This window comes from Natrix helvetica, assembly GCF_964273705.1.
Source record: "Natrix helvetica genome assembly, chromosome: 3".
Classification (NCBI taxonomy): Eukaryota; Metazoa; Chordata; class Lepidosauria; order Squamata; family Natricidae; genus Natrix; species Natrix helvetica.
The window spans coordinates 166625615-166649291 of NC_138549.1; the positions used below are offsets into that span (position 1 = coordinate 166625615).

The 23677-nt window shown below is 43.4% G+C and overlaps 1 protein-coding gene across 3 annotated transcripts in view; it reads right to left on the bottom strand.

Moving 5' to 3' along the window:
* Positions 1-298: 298 nt before the first annotated feature.
* TAF4 (TATA-box binding protein associated factor 4) overlaps positions 299-23677 on the bottom strand; it is a 103772-nt gene continuing 80393 nt past the window's right edge. For all 3 annotated transcript variants that reach the window (XM_081947563.1, XM_081947564.1, XM_081947562.1), the window contains exons 11-16: positions 23026-23195; positions 20829-20959; positions 17949-18074; positions 16268-16324; positions 15645-15764; positions 299-509 (exon numbers count right to left, since the gene is read on the bottom strand). In XM_081947563.1, coding sequence (XP_081803689.1) covers positions 342-509; positions 15645-15764; positions 16268-16324; positions 17949-18074; positions 20829-20959; positions 23026-23195 — 772 coding nt within the window. In that variant the 3' untranslated portion in view covers positions 299-341. The remainder of the gene's footprint in view (positions 510-15644; positions 15765-16267; positions 16325-17948; positions 18075-20828; positions 20960-23025; positions 23196-23677) is intronic.

The following is a 23677-nucleotide window of genomic DNA, read 5'->3' on the forward strand; positions in this document are numbered from 1 at the left end:
GCTTGTTTGAGAAGAAGGCCACTCAAAGAGATGAGTTAAACTTTCAACTGTCCGCATATTGTCTCCTTTAGGCCTTTCCACGTCTCCTGACTGTCAAAGAAAGGGGTCTCTCACACACACATCAAAAGGTTAATGATCAATGGGAATAGAAAACGGCTCCTTGCCAAGAGCTGGCTGTCTCAGGGCAGGTGGCTCTTGATGGGAAGGGTGTTCTGATTTGGATTTAGAACAATATCCCATAGGCTTGTTACAAAAAAGGCGTAATCTGCAAATATATATAAAAAGTATCCCCAGGGTCTTCTTCTTTTTTTTGCCAAAAAATACCTTGATCTTCTCCACTTCTATTTAAGGAATGCTTTATAGAGCAATAGTGAATGGCTCGTCTCTCGCTCGTTTTCTAAACAAAATATTAGGTCCCTGAGGTTCACCCGCGTTATCCTTTGCCGTGTAAACTGTCTGGTCGTCCCGATTCCGGAGCATCCTGGTACTGCTACACTCGGACTGGATCCCTGGGGGGAAAGAAAGAGAGAGAGAAAAGTGTCAGAATATTCATGGACTGGAATAGGACATAGCAACAGGTCAGCCATTGGGGACTGGCTGGAATAGGACACGGTAACAAGGTCAGCCAATGTATAGGCACGGCAACTGGGTAAGCCAATGGGAACTATTTGGTGACTGAGAGCCATGCCAGACGGCTCAGAGCCTGGGCGTGGCTTACCTCTGTAGCTCTCAAGTCTGTGCACAAGGAAACAGAAACTAGTCTGCATGCTGAATTAAAACTACTTACAATCTCTCCTCTCTACTACGTTGGAAGAACCACCTGTTGGTATTGTATATTTACTTATGTATTATAGTGTATATAAAGAGACATTAATGAATCCTGCTGAATCAGTTACCTGTGTGTGCTTTCTGGATTTGATTTTCTGCAACAAACTCTGACAAAAAAAGATGTTATTTTTAACCCTTCAAGCAGAATCTCCTTTTCAAAGTTGACTACAGGTAGTCCTCGATTTGCAATAGTTCGCTTAGGGACCGTTCAAAGTTACAATGGCACTGAAAAAAAGTGACTGATGGCCATTTTTTTCAGACTTATGACATCTGACTCATATTTATGACGGTTGGAGTTGTCAACCCTGAAACTGGCCTGACTGAGGCCATTTTGAGACTTCAGCGCTGACACACTAGAGAAGAGGGACAGGGAGGGGGAACAGAGATAGGTGGAATGTTGTAGTCAAAACAAAATACTTTCTCTTGGGAACCAAGGACATTCCTGCACGTGCTCAGAAGGAGGGGACTGGAGTCACCTAGCAACCGGAAAATATCCTGATTGGACCATGTGACTAACTGTTTTGATAAAGTGAAAAACTTTTATTTTTAATTAGGTGAAAACCGCAGGGATAATCAGAGTCGGTTTTCACCAGCCTGTGCCTATATGACATATCCAATAAACTTATTATTTTAGGAATCTACTTGCCTCAGAGCAAGTAAGAACAGGTATCTTACTTCCAACCCTGACAGGAGTGTCCCTGGGTCATGGGATCCCCTTTGGTGACCTTCTGAAAAGCCAGATTCACTTAACAACAGTGTTACGAACTTATCAACTGCGGTGATTCACTTAACCACTTTGGCAAGGAAGTTCATAAAATGGGGCAAAACCAACTTAAGAACTGTCTCGCTTAGCAATGGAAATTTTGGGCTCAATTGTGGTCGTAATTCGAGGGTTACTTGAGGTCCCAAATGAAGATGGAAACCCTCCCTTTTTCTATTCTTGTGGCCCTGCAAGGGGCATTTAAAGGCATTCTGCCCCCAACCCAGAGTCACTCTGAATCTTTGTGATCAATAGCCCTTGGCAGAGTTGAACACCATGAGTTTATCCCATCTCCTTTTTGCCCTCCAAGTCAGAAGTCCTCACTACAGCGTACGGTTATGGCTTCCACAGGCCAGCACTTGTGTGCTGCATGAATAATTCCCTTCTTTTTTTAATATTGAATAACCCCTGATCTTGGATCTTCTAACAGAAGAAAAATATCTTCCCTGTGCATCTTATTTATTTATTTACCAAATTTAGAGACAGCTCCTCTCTCCCACAGAGCGACAAGTCATCTATGATTTCAAATACCTTGATTATGTAATTCCTCTGTCCCCTTTCAGCCTATAAGTATCCCAAATATTCTCGATTTGCCTCATTGGGGATGTTTTTAAGCACCGTGATTTTTTTTTACTGTCAGTTGCCTGTTTCCTTTGATTAGGGGACTCGCATCGTCACGGTGGCGTCACGTGACATATTGGGACTTCCCCCCCCATCGCTAAACCAAGCATGGGCGTGGCCAGCGCGGAGGCCGTGAGTTTGACAGCCCTGCTGTAGACCACCTGAATTGAATCTACTTCTATTTCATTTTCGTGATATGGTGTTCTTTAAAAAAAAGTATCAGCATAGTACAGGTGGTCCTTGACTTACGACCAAACAATTCAGCCAAAAAGTTTGGTTGCTAAGTGAGAACTTCTTAGAGCTTTAGAAAAAATTTATTGTCACTTTAAATGTATCCTAATTGGCATACATTAAAATGAAATGTCCTTACGTACAGTTCTCAAAGGGTTACCACCTCCAATATACACTACATCAGTGGATCTCAATCTTCTTAATGCCGCGACCCTTTAATACAGTTCCTCATGTTGTGGTGACCCCCGCCAACCATAAAATTATTTTATGTTTTCCATATTTTTTCAAAAATATGTGTTTTCCGATGGGTCTTAGGCGATCCCTGTGAAAAGGTCGTTCGACCCCCAAAGGGGTCCCGACCCACAGGTTGAGAACCACTGCACTACATAAACATGACTAAATAAATAAGTAAACAAATAAGTGCAAAATTGTGCATATACCCACATATATTATGACACAGAGAAGCAACACAGTCTGGCGTAGACATGTTACATGAGGCAGTTGTCCATTGAAGAAACACCTTTGGGACAACCCTGACCTGGATGACTGAGACTCTCCACAGACAAGTGAGTTGTGCCTCATTTTATGACCTTTTTGGCGCAGTTGTTAAGTGAACTGCTGTAGTTGTTAAATGAATCATACAGTCATCAAGCTTCCCACGTAATCTTTGCTTGTTGGAAGTCAGCCGGGGCGGTTAGAAAGGGTGATCACATGACTTCAGGACACTGCAACCATCATAAACATATGCCAGTTGCCAAGTGCCTGAATTTTGATCACATGACCATGGGAATGTTGCAATGGTTGTAAGTATGAAAACCGGTCATAGGTGTTTTTTTTTCCAGTGATGTTGTAATTTCAAACAGTCACTAAACAAACGGTTGTAAGTCAAGGATTAGCTTTATAGACTTCTAAAATTGCATTACTTTAAAAAATATCTTTACTAATCTCTGAATACTAAAATGCAATGGGTCAGCATGGCATGTTCTGATTCTGTGAGCATTCATACATCTACATATAGTATTTAATTACATCTACATATAGTACTTTATTAAACCATAGAAAGCATAGAAAGAACAGTACTCTGCAAATTCTAGTGTGATACAATTCCTAAAGTCTGTATCACAGACACCTAAAAGTGCCTTTGTATATTAACCTTCTGTATAATTAAAATCACAGATTAAGGGAAAGTGGGGCTTGTATAATAATGTCATAGATATAGAAGTCCTAACTTTAAATCCTAATCAAGTCAGTTCAGACTACATTTTTTATTTAACTCTGTTGAGACATTGGCTCTTCTGGAACCAGATTTTCAACAATTCAGAAATTGCCCAATTAAACTTTTGTCACCGCACCAATGCAAAAGAAACAACAACAAAAAATTCCTCAAGGATAGGAGTGACTTATTAAGAGAAAATAAACGAGTATGACAGAGTTTCTTCAATCCTATGAAAATATATGGGCAACAGTAAATAACTAACCAGCAGGTGGCACATAAAGACCAGAAAATTAATTTCTATTTTGACTTTTTAAAAAGTGCCGGAGTTAAGGATATTTAGAAGTAAAAAAACTTTTGATAGTTTACGCATTGTGCAAATACTATGCCTCTTAAAATATCCAGTAAAAATGGTAAGGCCACACTTGGAATACTGCATCCAGTTTTGGTCGCCATGATGTAGAAAAGATGTGGAGACTCTAGAAAGAGTGCAGAGAAGAGCAACAAAGAGGATTAGGGGAGACTAAAACATATGAAGAACGGTTGCAGGAACTGGGTATGTCTAGTTTAATGAAAAGAAGGACTAGGGGAGACATGATAGAAGTGTTCTAATATCTCAGGGGTTGCCACAAAGAAGAGGGAGTCAAACTATTCTCCAAAGCACCTGAGTGTAGAACAAGACACAATGGGTGGAAACTAATCAAGGAGAGAAGCAAGATAGAATTGAGGAGAAATGTCCTGACAGTTATAACAATTAATCAGTGGAACAGCTTGCCTCCAGAAGTTGTGAATGCTCCAACACTGGAAGTTTTTAAGAAAAGATTGGACAACCATTTGTCTGAAGTGCTGTAGGGTTTCCTGCTTAAGCAGGGGGTTGGACTAGAAGACCTTCAAGGTCCCTTCCAACTCTGTTATTCTATTCTATTCTAAAATCAGGAGGAACAAGTTTGAAAAACTAGGACTGATTAATATAGAAGTGGGGAACTATGGCCCATGTATGACTTGTGGACTTCAACTCCCATGCTGGCTCAGGAATTCTGAGAGTTGAAGTCCACAAGTCATAAAGGGGTCATAGTTCCCCACCCCTAAATTAGTGAAACTGAGAACTGCTGGGCCATTTCTCTTATCTAGAATAGAAGTGAAAGCTACAGCATGTTCAAAATGAACACAAGCAATAAAAATCGAGGGGGGATTACACTGCTTTTTTAAGACTAAACACATCTCTGCAGAAATCCAAGGGAGTGGCCTGGGTGATGCCATTGAGACGACCTGTTTAAAATAAGGGCAAGATGAAATTAAAAGCAGTCTGTAAACCACTATTGCTTTCGCCACCGACCATCCAACCCAGAGGGGAGGACGGCTTTCTTAAAAGTAATCTACCGTACATATCTTTCAAAATGGTATGAAACAACAAAGATGGGAAACTGTGGAGTCCTGAGCTTAGTTGTTTAGCTCAACTAAGTAATATCATCAGTATTAGGACTCACTCTCCGTTTACCTATTTACAGTGAAGCAGAAAACAGTAACCTAATTAAGGAGCTACCAAGAAGAAAGCCACATCCCTACCAAAACTAGCAATATAAACAGAAAGCAAGCCCCACACTCACTCGCACTGATTATGTTACCTAGTTGGGTAATGAAACATCTGCAAGCACAGGGAGCATCAAGGACTCCATAGTTCAACCCTGCTACAATATTCTATTTTATTGGAATGAGGGGAAACTCTAGTTAACCCAACATATATTGGGATACAAACCCTAACAAGTATATCCTCCTATGACATTCATAACGTCTTCATCACCACTTTTTCCTTCTTAAAGTAGAAGACAGAAGGGGATCAATTATCCTAACTTAGTTTTAACCACAGAGATGCCTTACTAGATTAAGTGGATGTGCCAAAGGTGCTTTTTGAAGAGGCGACTGTTCTTCTGTTTCAAACAGAAGAAGCTCCTTGGATGAGAAGCTAAACGTCTTTAAGGAAAAACAAAGAAAGTCAGGTCACCTCTTGAAAAACCAAGTCATGGTTGTCTCAAAGGTGAACCATGACCTGGATGACTGAGAATCTCCACAGACACTAAGTGGAAGTAGTAAGAATACCGAGGAAGTGACTGTAAAATGCTGGAATTCTATATATATATATTTGTTTTCGTAAGATTTTCACGGGTGTAGGTATGCTGGTTTTGTTGTATTCGGGTCTTTTCCCGTGTAAGATTGAGATTGTCTTGGCAACGTTTCGGCAAGATCTCACTTGCCATCTTCAGGCTTGGGCTTAAAATGCGATCGGAGCTGCCGTCTTTCTGTAAATCTTGGTGGGAGGGGATGGGGTGCTGGCTTTGTTTGATGATACCTCCCACCTACCAAACATCTGGAAACCAGCCCTAGTCAACAAACAAACACCACCCACCACCCAGGCCGTTACAATACAAAACAACAATGAATACACAGCCAGCACCAATTAGCACCAATCTACCAATCATGATACAACCACACAACCAATCATTCCACTTACTGAAACAAAGCCAGCACCCCATCCCCTCCCACCAAGATTTACAGAAAGACGGCAGCTCCGATCGCATTTTAAACCCAAGCCTGAAGATGGCAAGTGAGATCTTGCTTAAATATTGGTGGAATTTCCAAAACCGCAAACCTTTCTAATAAAGAAAAAGGCAGACACACAGAAGAAGTCAATATCCTTAGTGACAATCACAAAGAATATGTGTAAGGAAGAAATGGATAACAAAGAGAGAATTGCATATGGCTGGATTTCTTGTGCAGAGATATGTTAACAGAAAAGCTAATAATTCAAGATGACTTTAGCAAAAGATGCTAAGAACCTTTGCTTTAAAAAAAGAGCTAGATTTGTTCAGAAGATCAAAAGTCACTCTACCAACTGCTCAGTTAAGCGTGGCAAAAGGATAGATGATCAGGAAAAGACAGAACTACAGGTAACCTTCGATTTACAACCATTTGGGCTCATTTATGGTCATAAGTCAAGGGACTACCTGCATTCACTTCTATTGTAGCTTGGTCTTCTCCGAGAACATAACTCTTGCAGTTAGTAATTATTCTTCGCCATCTATTCTTTTGCCCTTCTAAATCCATGTTTCTATCAATGTTTCTTTGATTCATGTTTCAGGTGCCATCTTGGCTTCCTTGCTTCTAACACTGGATTAGAATTCATATAATTCCACCTCATTTTTTCTTTGAACTGACTCCAAGGAGAAAGGAATAACTTTAAAATCCTGTTCAGTCATCCTTTGCCTGAAGTTATCTACCTCATGCCAAGATTTACCTCCTGCAGACAACAATCACACTGAGAAAGCCACTATCTGCCTAGTAGCCTCTGAGGGATGTTAGCAGGACTGAGTTTTATCCAGAGCATTTGAATGGGTCAGAGAACACCTAAATGTGGCTTAGTTCAGGCTAAACCTGTTTCGGGAGGATTCTGGGGGAAAAACTTGTGCTTTAAATTACCTCACTTTACTGCCTTTTAAAAAAAAAATCTTTCCTAGCCTGTCTTAAATTATCAGCTAATTTTCACCAGCAATAGTGCTTGGCAGGCAATTTTTTTTTTTTTTAGAAAATTTTATCTCGCAATCTCAAAAACAGAAAGAGAAAAGTAAATGGAAGGCAATCTGCTAAAAAGAAAGGAGAGAACTTGGGTAAGCCTTGAGATATTGCGACCAATATATCTCAAGGGCTACCCAGATTTCTCTCGCTTAGCAGGAAATTTTGAGCTCAGTTAAAACAAAACGGCAGATTTTGTGCCTGGAATGAATCTAAGAACAGCCATGCTGGATTAGGCCAAAACTCAATTTAAACCCGCCCTTTTTTGTTTCTTACATGAACCTCATGTAAAGATGCCTCGAGTACGACCACAACTGAGGCCAACATTTCTGTTGCTAAGTGAAACATTTGTTAAATGAATTTTGTCCCCATTTTATAACTTTTCTTGCCACGGTTGCTAAGCGAATCACTGCAGTTGTTAAGTTAGTAACACGGTTGTTAAGAGAATCCGGCTTCCCCATCGACTTTGCTTGCCAGAAGGTCACAAAAGGGGGATCACAGGACCCTGGGAAACAATCGTAAATATGAGCCAGTTGTCAAGCGTCTACATTTTGATCACTATGGGGATGCTGCAATGGTCAGCCAGGAGTCCCTAAATGAACTTTGAACAGTCACTAAATGAACGTCTGTAAGTCGAGGACTACCTGTACATCTTCTCTCCTGAAAAATGTTATGGGAAAGCTTTTATTGGCCAGAGCCATGATGGGTGGCAGAGATCTCTATCAATGGGCTCATCAGGGGAGAATTACGCCGCATGGAAGCCTGCAATTTGGAATGCAAAAGGAGTAATTATCACTAAATTAATGAGTGGGGGAAAAAAAGGACCAAAATCTGAGATTGGCTTTTTAGTTTAATACAATCAATTAAATACGCTAAAGTAAAAAGTGGAACGGGTGTAGGAAGAGAAAATAGAAACCCAGCGTGAAAGAAAATGAACTAATCAGCCAACAGAATGAACCGAGCACGAACATGTTGCTGGGATCAAAGGATCACATTACAAAACGCAACCAAAGTGTGTAGGGTTTCACTAATGGGAAAAAGAGTGTTTCAGAGAAGACGTAGACTAAGTGAAAATAGTAAAACACCGGGGAAGTGATTGTGTAATGCTGGAATCCTGGATTTCATAAGAAACTATAACGATGGCTATAATAGGCAGCATTCAAATTTTAATATATTAATCAATCATCTTATGCCTTCGACTAAAAAAACTGATCAAAATCAAAGAAATTCTGTTTGATAGGAAACAGGGAAATCATCATTGCAAGTTATACAAAAATGTTAGATTAAATGCATGAATGTTTGTACCTATTTAGAATATTTATTAAAGATAGCAGTAAGCATTAGGACTTAGGCTTATATACCGCTTCACAGTGCTTTACAGCCCTCTCTAAGCGGTCTACGGAGTCAGCCCATTGCCCCCAACAATTTGGATCCTCATTTTACCAACCTCGGAAGAATGGAAGGTGAGTTAACCTTGAGCTGGTGAGAATCAAACTGCTGGCAGCTGGCAGTCAGCAGAATTAGGCTGCAGCTCTGCATTCTAACCACTGTGCAATCACAGCTCATGGTGGTGAACCATGGGAAAAGATGGGAAAATAACTTTTTAAAATGTTGGCAGATGCTGGCAGAGAGACAGTGGCTAGCATATTTTTTGGTCGCCATGATATGAAAAAAATGTTGAGTGCAGGGAAGAGCAGCAAAGATGATATGGGGAGGCTGGGGGGATGCAGGCTAAAACATATGAAGAACGGTTGCAGGAATTGGGTATGTCTAGTTTCATGAAAAGAAGGACCAGGGCTGACATGACAGCAGTGTTCCAATATTTGAGGGGCTGCCACATAGAAGAGAAGAAAAGGGAGTAAACTATTTTCCAAAGCACCTGAAGGCAATGGATGGAAACTGATCAAGGAGAGATACAACTTAGAACTAAGGAGAAATTTCCTGACAGTTAGAACAATTAACCAGTGGAATGGCTTGCTTCCAGAAGCTGTAAGTGTTGAGATATTTAAGAAGAGACTGGACAACCATTTTTCCGAAATGATATAGGGTTTTCTGCCTGAGCAAGGGGTTGGACTAGAAGACCTCCAAGGTTCTAGCCAACTGTTACTCGCTTATAAGGTCAGTGGGTATTTACATGAAAGAAATGATTCTGCCACTTTGATATATGTGACAGCAGTATACACCAAATCTGTAGAGATTCTCAATCATCCAGGACATGGCTGTCCCAAAGATGGTTTTTTCTGGAGGCAACTGAATTTTCTTGTTTTTTTCTTTTGAAGACATTTCGCTTCTCATCTGAGAAGCTTCTTCAGTTCTGACAGGACATTGGGGATGAGAAGCAAAACATCTTCAATGAAAAAAAGAAAGTCCAGTTGCCACTTTTGGGGCAGTATATTTTAAGAGACAAAAGAAACACTACAATGACAATGGAAGACACAGGGTTCAGAACAATTCAGTACTATATATGGAGATGAAGTACGGAAATGAGTGATCAATATGAAAAAGAGTATATTGTGGTGTTTTTTTCACAAAGTGAGAAAGTGAATAAAATACCGTATTTTTCGGAGTACAAGATGCACCAAGGTTTTGAAGAGGCAATTTTTTTAAAAAAAGTAGGTAGGTAGGTAGAGGGATAGAGAGGGAGAGAAAGAGAAAGAAATACAGTAGGTAGGTAGGGGGAGAGAGAGAGTAGTTAGGTAGGTAGGTAGATAAAGGGATAGACAGAGAGAGAGAAATAGAGAGAGAGTGTGTGTAGTTAGGTAGGTAGCAGTGGTGGGTTCCTACCGGATCGCACCGGATCGCACGATCCGGTTGGAGAATGAACCCGGAAGTGATTTCCTGCCCCGCCCCCTTGGCGTTTTTTGCATCAGGGCTGACTCCCCGCCACCACCCTGCCCGATGATTCCGGGGGCCATCCAGGAAGACGAGGAACGCAAGGGGGGGGCCTGCCCCCCCCACTGATGGCCGAATCTCGACGCGTTCCTCCTCTCAAAGATCTTTTGGGAAGGGATAGAACTGCGAGGGGGAAAAGCCTCCCATTGAAAACAGCGCTGAGTGAGGTGGGGAATCCTTCCGTTCCTCCTCTCAAAGATCTTTTGGGAAGGGATAGAACTGCGAGGGGGAAAAGCCTCCCATTGAAAACAGCGCTGAGTGAGGTGGGGAATCCTTCCGTTCCCCTCTCAAAGATCTTTTGGGAAGGGATAGAACTGCGAGGGGGAAAAGCCTCCCATTGAAAACAGCGCTGAGTGAGGTGGGGAATCCTTCCGTTCCTCCTCTCAAAGATCTTTTGGGAAGGGATAGAACTGCGAGGGGGAAAAGCCTCCCATTGAAAACAGCGCTGAGTGAGGTGGGGAATCCTTCCGTTCCCCTCTCAAAGATCTTTTGGGAAGGGATAGAACTGCGAGGGGGAAAAGCCTCCCATTGAAAACAGCGCTGAGTGAGGTGGGGAATCCTTCCGTTCCCCTCTCAAAGATCTTTTGGGAAGGGATAGAACTGCGAGGGGGAAAAGCCTCCCATTGAAAACAGCGCTGAGTGAGGTGGGGAATCCTTCCGTTCCCCTCTCAAAGATCTTTTGGGAAGGGATAGAACTGCGAGGGGGAAAAGCCTCCCATTGAAAACAGCGCTGAGTGAGGTGGGGAATCTCTCAACGATTTTTTGGGAAGGGAGGCTTCTCAAAATGGGTTTCTCTTTGCACCCTTCAATCCGTCTCTCTCTCCCTCTGACGTCCCCCCAATGGCTCAGCGTGAAAAACTGGTGGGAACAGTGCAGAGGAAAAGGAGGAGGAAGGAAAGGGGGGAGAGAAACGGGGGGGGGGAGGAAGGGAGAGAGAGAAAGAGTGACACCCAAAGGGGGGAAGTTGGGAGAAAGACCTCCCTCTAAATACTGATGCCCTCTGCTTTTGGGGGGGAAAGGAGAGGAGGGTCCTTGGTGAACCTCTACCCCCTATTCCACCTATCCCAGTTAAGCCAGCTAGGTTTGGGACCCAGCCTTTCTAACTTCATTTGGGATCTTCTAACATCCCACTCCCACCCGGTCACAAGGCCAGCAAGCCACTCCCACCCGGTCACATGGCTGGTAAGCCACTCCCACCTGGTCACATGGCTGGCAAGCCACTCCCACAAAGCAGGCCACACCCACAGAGTAGGTTCCAAAAATTTTTGAAACCCACCACTGGTAGGTAGGTAGAGGGATAGAGAGAAATAGATAGAGAGAGAAATACAGTAGATAGGTAGGGAGAGAGAGAGTAGTTAGGTAGGTAGGTAGGTAAAAGGGATAGAGAGAGAGAAAGAGAGAGAGAGAGAGAGAGAGAAATACAGTAGGTAGGTAGGGAGAGTGTGTAGGTAGGTAGAGGGAGAGAGAGAGAGAAATAGAGAGAGAGAAAAATACAGTAGAGAGGGAGGCAGGGAGAGAGTGTGTGTAGGTAGAGGGGGGGAGAGAGAGAGAAATAGAGAGAGAGAAATACTGTAGAGAGGGAGGCAGGGAGAGAGTGTGTGTAGATAAGTAGGTAGAAGGAGAGAGAGAGAGAGAGAGAGAGAGAGAGAGAGAGAGAGAGAGAGAGAGAGAGAGAAACAGTAGATAGGTAGGTAGGGAGAGAGAGACGGTAGGTAGGTAGGTAGGTAGGTAGGTAGGTAAAGGGAGAGAGAGAAAGAGAGAAATAGAGAGAGAAATACAGTAGATAGGTAGGGAGTGTGTGTGTGTGTAGGTAGGTAGGTAGAGGGATAGAGAGAGAGAAAGAGAGAGAGAAATACAGTAGATAGGTAGGTGGTTCTGCTGGCACAGCACTTGATCAATGTAATGCTCATCAACCAGTTAAAGAGCTTTCCAAAAGGGGGAAAAAAGTTTTTGCACTCTGCAAACCTTCCCAAAACGGCCTGTTTTTCACGAAAGCCTATTCATGCCGTTTTTTCAAAAAAAAGGCATGAATAGCCTTGGGGGGCTTGCAGAGTGCTCCTGGGGGGGCAAAAATGAGCAAAAACGGCTCGTTTTTTTGTGAAAACGGGCCCGTTTTTTGTCAAAAAAAATGCATGCATAGCATTATCGAGGCTTATAGAGTGCTGCTGGGGGGGGGGGGCAAAAAACGGCCCATTTTAGGCTCATTTCTGCCCTCTCCAGTCCCCAGGAACTCTATGAAAGCCTCCATAAGGGTATGGACGGCCATTTTGGTGAAGGGGCGGGGCTTCAGGAAGCAAAAAATACTGTATTCAGTGTATAAAGACGTCTTTTTTTTTGAGGAAAAAAGGTGTGTCTTATACTCCGAAAAATACGGTATATGTGGAAGAGTGAATGGGCCAAAAAAAGGGAAATACTGAAAAAGTTGGGTTCGGATGGTGGCAAGATCCTTACAAAGTGATGAGTTTAAAAAAAATTAATGAATATATGGAGCAAACCTCTTCTGCAATATAGAAAGGTATGAAAAGGAATACTGGGAGTGTGTTAGTACAAACTACTTTGATGTTTTGTTCTGTTCTTTTTTAAAAAAAAATATTTTATTAAATTTATTTGCTGCCATCTCGCCATGAGGAGACTCTGGATGGCTTACAAAATTAAAACATTAAATTCTTCTTACTGCGTGTCGTGTGTGTGTGTGTGTGTGTGTGTGTGTGTGTGTTTGTTGAGGGCGACGTGTCTTTTCTCTGCTCTGCCTAACATTCCCTTATCCCAAAAGACATGATTGGACTATATCTGTGATGGCGAACCTGTGACATGCGTGCCACAGGTGCACACAGAGCGGGCAAGCCAGTCGTCGCCCCAGCCCAGCTTCACCGCCCATGCGCATGCACCTCCCATCGGCCAGATGGTCTTCGGGTCTCTGACACATATGTGTGGGGTGCATCTGGGGGACATATGCACACATGCATGGGTGCAGGGTGCATGTACGGGGAACACTTGCATTCCATTTTGGGGGCTCACGCAGAGCCCCCGCACCCGAATTTGGCTTCCAGGTTGGTACAGGCGGCCTTCCAGGCCCAAAACGGGGTGGGTGTGGGGGGTTTCGGCAGGCGTCCCCGTCCCTCCAGATGAAAAAAAGGTTAGCCATCACTGGACTATATATATGCAGAAATGTTCAGACAACCAACTTTCTACAGTAAGAACAAGGAATTATTTCGCCAAGATAAGATGATCTGTATTTCATGTTTCCTCTGGTATTTGAAGTCTTGCCAATTTGTTAATTGTGTTAATAAAATGGATTCCCTCTTTCATGGCTGGTTGGTTGGGATTCATTTCGTAGCTAAATAGATCCTGCTTAAAGTTGATTTGCATATTCTTAACATTCTTTGGACATTAGCAAACCACTGGCAATACGCTTTCTCTTCAAACAAAAAAAACAAGAAACAAAAATGCACGGGCCCATTAAGATAGACGAGGGAGAGCTCAGTGTGCAACAGCAGCCAGACAGCTGTGAGTTCATTAGAACCAAAGCAGCTGGTTCTTAATTAAGCAAACAAAAGCTTCAATTCAGGCGGCCTGCACTTCATTTGGCTATCCGGGAACTGACTAATTTAAAGAAACTCAATTAATCAGTTTGTTGAAATGCAAGCAAGACTTCCAGGGGGAATCAAAACCAGATTCGGATTTTAAACGAAACACGTCCATGCACAGACATGCGCAGGGTTGCACCCGAGCTGAGCGGAACTCCGAACCAACCCTAATATTTGAAACCAGCCAGAGGGATTAAGAACTTATCCTCCGCTATCTTCAAGCCTGGCTTAAGGGCAGGACAATGCAAGTTAAAACTTTTCCTCTGGAGAGAAACAAGGATCAAAACCTCTGGAACCGTGTATGTGGAAGTGAGCTATATACCAAAACTGTTCTCCCCAGCCATGCTCCCGGTGGTAGTAGGGAGCACAGGAATATTGCTTCTAAGAGTATTCCAACTCAGATAGAAACTGCAAACTCCAGTGGATTTAATGGGAAGGAACGGCTCCTTCTCCCGTCTAACAATTGTTTTTGTTGTTCCGTTGCTAAGTCACGTCTGACTCTTTGCAACCCCCATGGACCACAGCAGGCCAGCCCCGCCTATCCACCACTATTTCCCGGAGTTATCCCAAATCCCTGTCGATTATATCAATGACACTAATCAATTCATCCTCTGCCGTCCCCTTCTCCTTTTGCCTTCAATCTTTCCCAACATCAGGGAGTTTTCCAAGGAGCTCTCTCGTCTCATTAGGTGGCCAAAGTATTTTGAGCTTCTGCTTCAGCAGCTGTCCTTCTAGCAATGGGTGGCTAAATTCTAGAAATAGAGGGAAACAAATCCTCTCTATGAAAATGGGGCAGAAACTATTTTATTAAATAGAGGGCTGGAAATTAAACAGGGGGAGTGGATGGTCCTCTTGCCTATGGCGCTGAAGGGAAGTGTTCTGACCTAGGCTTCACCAAATCACGAAGCAGACTCCTTGCCCCGACGAAACCCCTTTTTATTAAGCTAATGTGAATTCTTCTCATTCACATCCAGCAAAGTCCCGGCAAACGGTTTTTCAAGGGTGAATTTACAACCACGGTCCTTATCAGACTTGGAAGGCTGCCAGGCCAGTATCTTCCAAATGCAACACTATACAAAACAATACTTGGCAAGGAGTCTCTGAGAGTCATGAACAAATCTTCACACTAATTAATCAAATCAATTGTCTCCTGCAAATTCCCCTCCCCTTTTGCTCCTCTTTATTCCCTATAGGAGGGGCCATTAACTGTCCACCTGTGTCTTTACTCCCGAGTCAACCCTTGTTCCTTAACTGTTCTCTTCTCCTGGCAGCTCTGCGCATGCGCATATCAGGAACAGGCTCCAGCTGTTCTTCTGCCCCACTGATCTCCGACTCTGAAGGCAGCTGATAACTGTCAGATGGCTCTGACAACATCCCTGCCTCCAACACAGAGCACTCATCAGAGCCTTCTCCAGACTCCAGGACTGGCCCATGTTCCTCCCCTACCTCCTCACTGTCTGAGTCTGCCACCAGATCTGCTGGCAGGCCACAGCAGGAAGATAAACTGAACCGGCAAGAGAACTGGCTCCATCTTTAATTCAAGTCCCACACACATAGGTGCACAAACGCAGCGCAGAAGTGACATCCAGCAAACGTAACTCCAAACTTCGTTTCCTGTTACATTTTTTTTTAAAGCAGGAAACTGCTGAAGGAATACAAAAGAAGAAGCCATTTCAATGCCGCTGCACCTTGAAATTATCAAGCTTCTTTGGACAACCTCACGGGTCAAAAACCCCTTAAAAGCTAAGCTTCTGCCTATCAAAACTTAAACCCACAGCTACTGAAAAGAAAACCCCCAGCCCTTAAAAAGCCTGCAATAATTAATTTTGTTGGGAATAAAAAGTGAGTTTTCTGTTGAGTTGGAGGTAGGAAGATGGGCTCGAGCTCCTGAAAAGTAAGGTTTGGAAGAGTGCAGGTGTTTGCAAAGGGGATTCTTCTCTCATACCTCTGTCCCTGATCCAGACCCTGGAGAATCCAGTTTCCTTTTCCTTCTGGGTCCTATTGCAGCCAACGCAGTCAAGTTAGCATCCCTCTGTCGCATTTGTGCTAGTTCCTGTTGTTGCATCTGGGTTTGGCAAAACAAAATGATCGTTATTTCCTTGCAGTTTTTATTCTCGCTTGTATGGTTTTTTTTTTAATACAATCACTCTTGCATAGTTGAATGTGTGTGTGTGTGTATGTATGTATGTATGTATGTATGCATGAATGCATGCATGTATATAAAAGTGTGTGTGTGTGTGTGTGTGTGTGTTCCAGCATAACTCTGGAACACCTTGAGCAATTTCAACCAAACTTGACACATGGCTTACTTATTATACACACTTACTCGGTGTGTGTGTGCTGTTAAGATACAGCCTGTTGTGCCTTAAAATGGCTTCTACCATACTGCCTTAAAATGGCATCTACTGTACAGTGCTATGGAGTTGCCATGGTAATGGCTTCACAGTACTCCACAAGGGGGCTCCCTCTGGAAGGGGGAAAATCCAACATTAGAAAAGAGGGCTAGGATAAATAAATGCCCAAGCAGCGCTGGGTTATCAGCTTGTAGTAAATACAGTTTAAACATACCTCCTTGGCCTTTTGTTTCAATCTAAGCTGCTCCGGATCTTCTTGTCTAGATCGAGACTGTGTTGATTTGTTAAAAATGGAGGAGAGAAGAGGGGAGAAAGAAGAAAGAGAGTCTTTTAAAATTACGTTTTAAAATAAAGTTTAAAGTAACAGTCAGTAAATTTATAAACAATATCCACTCACATCGTAATCCTCAACACAACCATAACTGAGCCCAGAACTGCAATCATTAAACTGTTGTGGTCGTAAGTTGAGATATCACATGGCCAGATTCGAAGTTACAACTGCATTTTATGATGGTCATTAAGCAATTGTGGTGATCATTAAGCGAATGTAACTGTTGTTAAATGAATTCATTTTCCCCAATGGGCAATTTTTGCCAGAAGTAAATGCTGGAAACCAGCAAAAAAATGTTGCAAATCATTGCAAATGGCCATAAAAGTGAGTCAGTTGCCAAGTACTCAAAATGTGATAATGTGACCACCAGGAGGGGGGTATTTGCAGCATTCATAACTCCAAAAACTGGTTGTAAGTAACTCTAGGATGTTTGGTTATAACTTCAATCATTAAGTGGCCAGTTGTAAATTGAGGACTATTGTAAATGGAGGAGGACACCTTGAGCTTTAAAATAGATTAATGGGTCATTTAAAAATAGTTATGTCATTAATGACTAATCGGGAGAAGAAAATTTGAATCCAATTGATTCAGATCCAGTCATCCACCAACCCAGTCATACTTTGCCTCTTCTTCCGCCTCCTCTTTCCCAGCTTAGCCCATATAAAATCTTCTGCCATTCAGAATAGCAATAGCATTTAGACTTATATACCATTTTACAGTGCTTTACAGCCCTCCCTAAGCAGTTTACAGAGTCAGCAAATTGCCACCAACAATTTGGGTCCTCATTTTACCCACCTCGGAAGGATGGAAGGCTGAGTCAACCTTGAGCCTGGTGAGATTTGAACTGGCAAACTGCAGACAGCCGGCAGGCAGTGGAAGTAGCCTGCAGTACTGCACTCTAACCACTGCGCCATCGTGGCTCAATCTTGCCTTAGCCATGAAAGCCAGCTGGGTTACGTTAGACCAATCACCAAGAAGCCAACAGTTCTAGTCCCACCTTAGGCATGAAATCCTAAGGCTGGTGACTTTGGGCCAATTACCAGGAGACTGTGAGTTCTAGTCCTGCCTTAACCATAAAAGTCGGTTAGGTGATTTTGAGACAGTCACTCTCTCATCCAAACTCCATTGTGGGACTTCCTCAAAGTTGGACAACCTTCCATTGACATTATCTAGCATTAGATGCTGCCGAAAGCAGTTTTCAAAACATTTGGAAATAACTTCCAGACTATCCAACAGCACATAGTCCCCAACGTATAAGCCAAGAATTACAATTGTAAGTTGTGCCGGTCATTAAGCAAATCACCATGTTATTGTGCCTGATTTTTCAATTTTAATGCTAAGTGATAAGTCATAAATCGAGGACTTTTGTGCTGCTTATGGGGCGGTTTTATGACATGGAATTGCAGCCAGCACCTCAACAGCAACGTGCTGGTTTCCAAGTTTGAAACAAACAAAGCTTCCTTCCTCTTTTTTCACATTCGGCATAAAATAAGGACTTCTATTCTTCCAATGACAAACGTGACGCTTGTTTCATCTATTAAGGATGACACCCGGGAGCACTTGCCTTTGCTGCGCGCATTAATATTTCCCTTTCTTGTTCGTCTTTCCGTTGTTTTTCTATTTGATCAAGTTGTTCAAAGAACTTGAGTTGTGCCCGGACGTCGCTTGCCTGTTCGTATCTATCATCATCCTGAAAACAAGGCGATTTGCAAATAAAAATAAAAGATGGGCAACAGAGAAATCACAACGTCAAATTGCACAGTTGGAAAATAACGGAAGTTCCTCCTTGACTGTGGCTTCCCATTCTCCTCCAAAGTTGAGTCCAACCAACTGGAAATGACCAGGGGTGTCAAACTGAAAGCCCAGGGGCCGGATTTGGCCCACGGGGTGCTTAGATCTGACCCACGGGGCTGCCTAGGAAACAGCGAAAGACCGGCCCACGGTGCCTCTGCCAGTGAAAACGGAGCTCGGGAGGGCTGTGGGCGGCTCTCGTGAGCTCTGTTTTCATTGGCAGAGGGTTGCAGGAGGCCATCGCAGCCGAAAACGGAGCTCGGGGGCCCATTTTCGTTGGCAGCACGCTTGGGCCACTACAGGTGCCCCCAATACAAGTGACGGCAAGCTGCCCATGCCCACCCCCAGGCCCTCAGGTCAAACACAACCCTGATGCGGCCCTTAATGAAATCGAGTTTGACACCCCTGCTTTAGATCAAGATAATAGGCCCCTAGGTCTTCTCCTTGGGACACCAGCGCACATTTTTAACCATTATGCTTATCCAGGGTGACCTGCTGTGGCTGAAAGAGCCATCCCCCATCACTGTGTGATTATCAGATTCCTCAGATGGAACTCATAATTATAGATTAACAACTAATTCAAGTGCCCCCAGTGGAATATTTAAAGGAATCCTTTCCCTGGGGAACAGCTTTGATAGATCAATGAGCCTACCTGGCCACCACAGCTCCAAATATAAGAAATTTACAGTAATTAAAAAATAGCTATGCAGTCACCTGCGTGCAAGGGGCCAGCTAACTAAACATGTGCAAGAGCAGTAGGTCCTGAGTGAGCTCACTATCAAGAGTGAGCTAGGAACCTCTAGGGCCGTGATGGCGAATTTATGGCATGTGTGCCAGAGATGGCACCCAGAGCCCTCTCTGTGGGCAGGTGGGCCATCGCCAACTGCTCTTCAAGTTTCCAGCGTGCATCTTCACAGGTGCCGGGGCGCCAAAAATCAGGCCATTTTTGGGCCGGTTTTTGGGCTCAAAAATGGCTAAAAAACAGGCATGCGCATGCTGGCCAGCTGGTCTTCGGGTTTCTGGTACTACAACACGCGCAGAGGCTAGTTGGCCAGCATGCATGCATGTGCTTGAAACCCAAAGACCATCTGGACCACGTGCACATGCACACTGGCCAGCTGTTCTTTGGATTTCCAGCGCTCCGGCGCGCCCACACATGCACGCACATTCCAGTTTGGGCATTCAGCACTGAAAAGATTCGCCATCATTGCACTAGTGGGATTCACTTTCTGAAGTGCCTCTCAGTTTAAGAGAAAGCATTGACTTTATATTGATAAATAAACGTATGAATAGAGAACAAGTTCTTGCTCTACAATTTTTCCCAGAGAAACCAATGCAGCTGTTGAATGGCTTCTAGACTGTGGGACAAACATGCCAAAGTTTTGACCCGATGAGACAGTAGACACCTTCTTGCCTAGTGCGTGGTTTTCAAGGATACAAATAGTGAACAGTCCTGTCTGAATGGCCTCATTCTACAGGTTTGGATTTTAAGGTCCAACAAGCATCTGCCACTCCTCCTCTCTAGGAGAAAGTGAAGCACATAGAAGTTATTATTTAGTTCATGGACCTTGCAGAATCTGGCGTTTACTCTCAGGATGAGGGGCAGATCTGGGTTAAAGATTATCATGTTCTTGAAAGCAAACAACTTTTCCCATGGATAGGAATCCTAACTTAAAACACTTTGAAGACAGAATTCTGTTAGTGTTGTAGTCCACCAGCAGCCAGCGGAGCTGGCAGTAGATTCAGACAGTGAGGAGGTTGGGGAGGAACATGGGCCAGTCCTGGAGTCTGGGGAAGACTCTAATGAGGGCTCTGTGTTGGAGGAAGACATGGGGCCAGGGCCGTATGCCAGTTATCATCTGCCTTCAGAGTCAGACATCAGTGAGGCAGACTGGAGTCTGTTCCCAGTGTGCGCATGCGCAGAGTTGCCAGACGAATGTAACAGCCAAAGAACAAGGGTGGACTTGGGAGTAAGGCCACAGGTAGATGATGAATGGCTTCTCCCAGAGGAAATAAAAGAGGAGCGAAAGGGCAGTGGAGTTTGCAGGAGACAATTAGTTCACTTAATTGTCCAAGCTCTCCAAGCCAGATAAGGTCTGTGACTGTAAATTCTCCCTTGAAAGACTTTGCTGGATGTGAATGAGCAGAATTTGCTTCATGCTCTTGGGAAGCCTCGGTCAGAACAGTTAGAAGTTAATACCTTGAAAGAAGCCATCCCCCAAAACTTAATGGCCTCTTGCATGGGAAAATTAAGAGAGGCGCAGTACAGATCAGGAAGGTGTGCAGCCAGTGAGGAGAGTATGCAACAATGCACAAGTGGCTAGAGCTACGTGAAAGATTTAACAGATTTCAACAATCCAAGGAAGCAATTCCCTGTTTGTTTGGGAAACCGATACACACATTTTATAGGCAGGAAAATTTCTGACATGTTGATTAAAATAAAATCTTTCCTGTGGTTCAAGCAAAAAATTTTTTTTCATTGCTAGTCAATTTCTTTGAGATATATTAATATTAAGGACATTTATCAGCAATAAATTGTGCCTAAAACAGAATCTCATTGCTTGGGGCCCAGATTGCATTTAAAGCCAGAGTGTTTTTGTTGTTGTTGTTAAGGCATTGCCAATATCTTCACAATAAAGAACACACCAGTTACCTTGTAAGAAATATTCCTTTGCTGGGCAGTCTCTGATACCTTCTCCACCAGGTTTTGTAACCTCTGTTGCGTCGCATGTGATACATAACTAGCTACGTCAGGATGGATTTCCGTTATTCCATGCTTTTTACCTGAGTTTCCAAGGGGGGAAAAAAATTGGTAATGTACATAATCCCGCATTGATGGATTAGAGCTAGCTTCTTTACCAGAGGCTGCATGAACTGGTTTTTCTTTCCACTGAGATGCAGGTGAACAGGTGTGCTGCTACTCCCAAAATACACTGCCTTTAATGCGAATATTCTATCTGGAATGATTGATAGAAGAACTATGGAGGAAATTACCGTATTTTTCAGAGTATAAGACGCATCTTTTCCCCTCAAAAAAGAGGCTGAAAATCTGCGTGCATCTTATACATCGAATACAGCATTTCTTGCCTCCCGAAGCCCCGTCCCCTTCACCAAAATGGCCATGCATAGCCTTTAGGAGCCTTTCAGAGAGCTCCTGGGGGCTGGGGAGGGCAGAAATGAGCGAAAAACGGGTCTTTTTTTGCTCAATGTTGCCCCCCCCCCCAGCCGCCAGGAGCACTCTATAAGCCTCCTAAAGACTATGCATGCCCTTTTTTCTGACAAAAAACGGGCGTGTTTTCACAAAAAATGGGGCGTTTTTTGCTAGGGTGTTCCTGGGGGTGCCCTCCTGAAATGAGCAAAAAAACGCCCCATTTTTTGTGGAAAAAGGCCCATTTCTTCCTCATTCGGGGGGGGGGGCACCCCCAGGATCACCCTACAAGCCTCCTAAAGGCTATTCATGCCCTTTTTAAAAAAAAAAGAAACAGGCCCATTTTCGCAAAAAACAGGCCATTTTTGGGGAGGTCTGCAGAGTGCAAAACCCTTTTTTAAAAAATTTGCCCCTTCAAAATCTTGATGCGTCTTATGCTCTGGTGCGCCTTATACTCCGAAAAATACAGTGTAGCTGAGGTTGTACACCAATGCAATGGCAAGTGAAAAGAAGGCTGCTTCCAAACATTTAAGTCAGCACTGTCGTTCTCCGCAGGCTGGCCCGGGGGCGCGGAAGGGACGGACACCTCCTGCAGCACCCTTCTGGCCAAAACGGGGGCACGGGGGAGGGGGGGCATGCACGGTCCCCAAGCAGCCCGTTTTTGACCCGGAGAGCCTCCTGCAGCACTCTGCCAGCCAAAACGGCAGAGTGTCTGAGTAGACATGCACAGGATTCCATTGTAAATATGATCTTGAGGCGAGCTCAAATTGCATTTCAAATTTGTTAGGTGCCTTTATTTTAATATGCATAGTAATGAATATGATCAAAGCATTACAGAAAAAGCTTTCATTAAAATTATTTATATTTATGCATTCAGTTCCCTATTATATGTTTTGAAACTTTTTTTGCTGTTTTTTCATGTCCATTCATACTATTATTTTTTAAGTTCTTCAGTACTTCTACTGTCTTTCATTCTTTTATTTTTCTTTTTCATGGATGCCGTGTTCTTTGGATCCTTATTTAAACCAAGTGTCAGGCCTGAAGCCATGTTTCTTTTGGATCTTTGGCCTGCCACGCTTTATATTATTCTACTATGCCGTTTCTGGGGAATTGGGAGAGGGGAATAGTATGGAGAAAAATGCTATGTATCCAAAATAAAATTCCTTTCTAGAATGCCAAGGTCGTCCTTTGTCTTGGCACCTCTGCACCTGACTGGAACAGGATGGGTGGAAGCTGCCAGCATGGCAGTGGACGATTGGACCATGTGATGGATTTGTAGGTGTTGGGAGCAAGATTTTGAACTTCCAACTGGGTGGGGAAAACCGGGAAGCTTTCAGATTTGGGTTTTCCAAAATGTGCCAACATGGCTCTCTTAATAAATTGGAACTTTGAGGAATCCTTTGCCTCAGATTCTGATTTAGATGCTATTTGGAACACTGATACCAAGTTAATGGCTTCCTCCGAGTGAGTAGGAGTTCACTTTTTGAGTAGTAAGAATTATATGTTACCGGGGGTGGGGGTGGGGGAATGACAGGATTTTACAGATGCTTAGGTAGAGCATGGCCAAAATAAGGTTGGGAACCACTGGTTTAATATGTGGAGCAGCCTTCCAAGTCAATAAATTATACAGTGCTAAATACATTTCCTATTAAAAACACAGGCTGCTATACACGATTAAATCACGTTTTTGGCGGAAACCCACCTATTTCTAATATCCTTCTTTGCAAGGGTGTTGGGAGAAGAAAGGTTTCGTCTTTACACGACCTTGTTAAAGTGCCCACCAATTCAGAATTGGTGGCCAATATACGTGCGCTCTCTTCCGATAGATTGACTCCTGCCATCGAGGCAACGTCGTTAATATCATCGTCATCCCTTCGGAGAGAGAGAGGGAAAAAAACATCTGGTTAACATTTGCAAAAAGAAAAAAAAATGCTATCCACAGGCCGAGAATTTACAAACAGTTTGCTGAGTCTAAACCAGTGGTCGTCAACCTGGTCCCTACTGCCCACTAGTGGGTGTTCCAGCTTTCATGGTGGGCGGTAGGGGTTTGCTGTAACTCTGCTTTATAAATTTTATAAAGTAAAGTTACTTCCCTACTTTATAAATCGCCATTACTGTGGAACCGGTGGGCGGTTAGAAAATTTTACTACTAACAGAGATACAAAAGTGGGCGGTAGGTATAAAAAGGTTGACTACCCCTGGTCTAAACTAAAACAAAAATGCTTTTCTAAGGACACGAAGTGAAAAGTACTCCCGGTATATAGAATTCACAGAACCTCTCCTCTGGCTGGAATGATACTTGTCAAAGTGTCTGATGCATGGGAAATGGTAAAGTGTGGTCCAAGACAGATGGG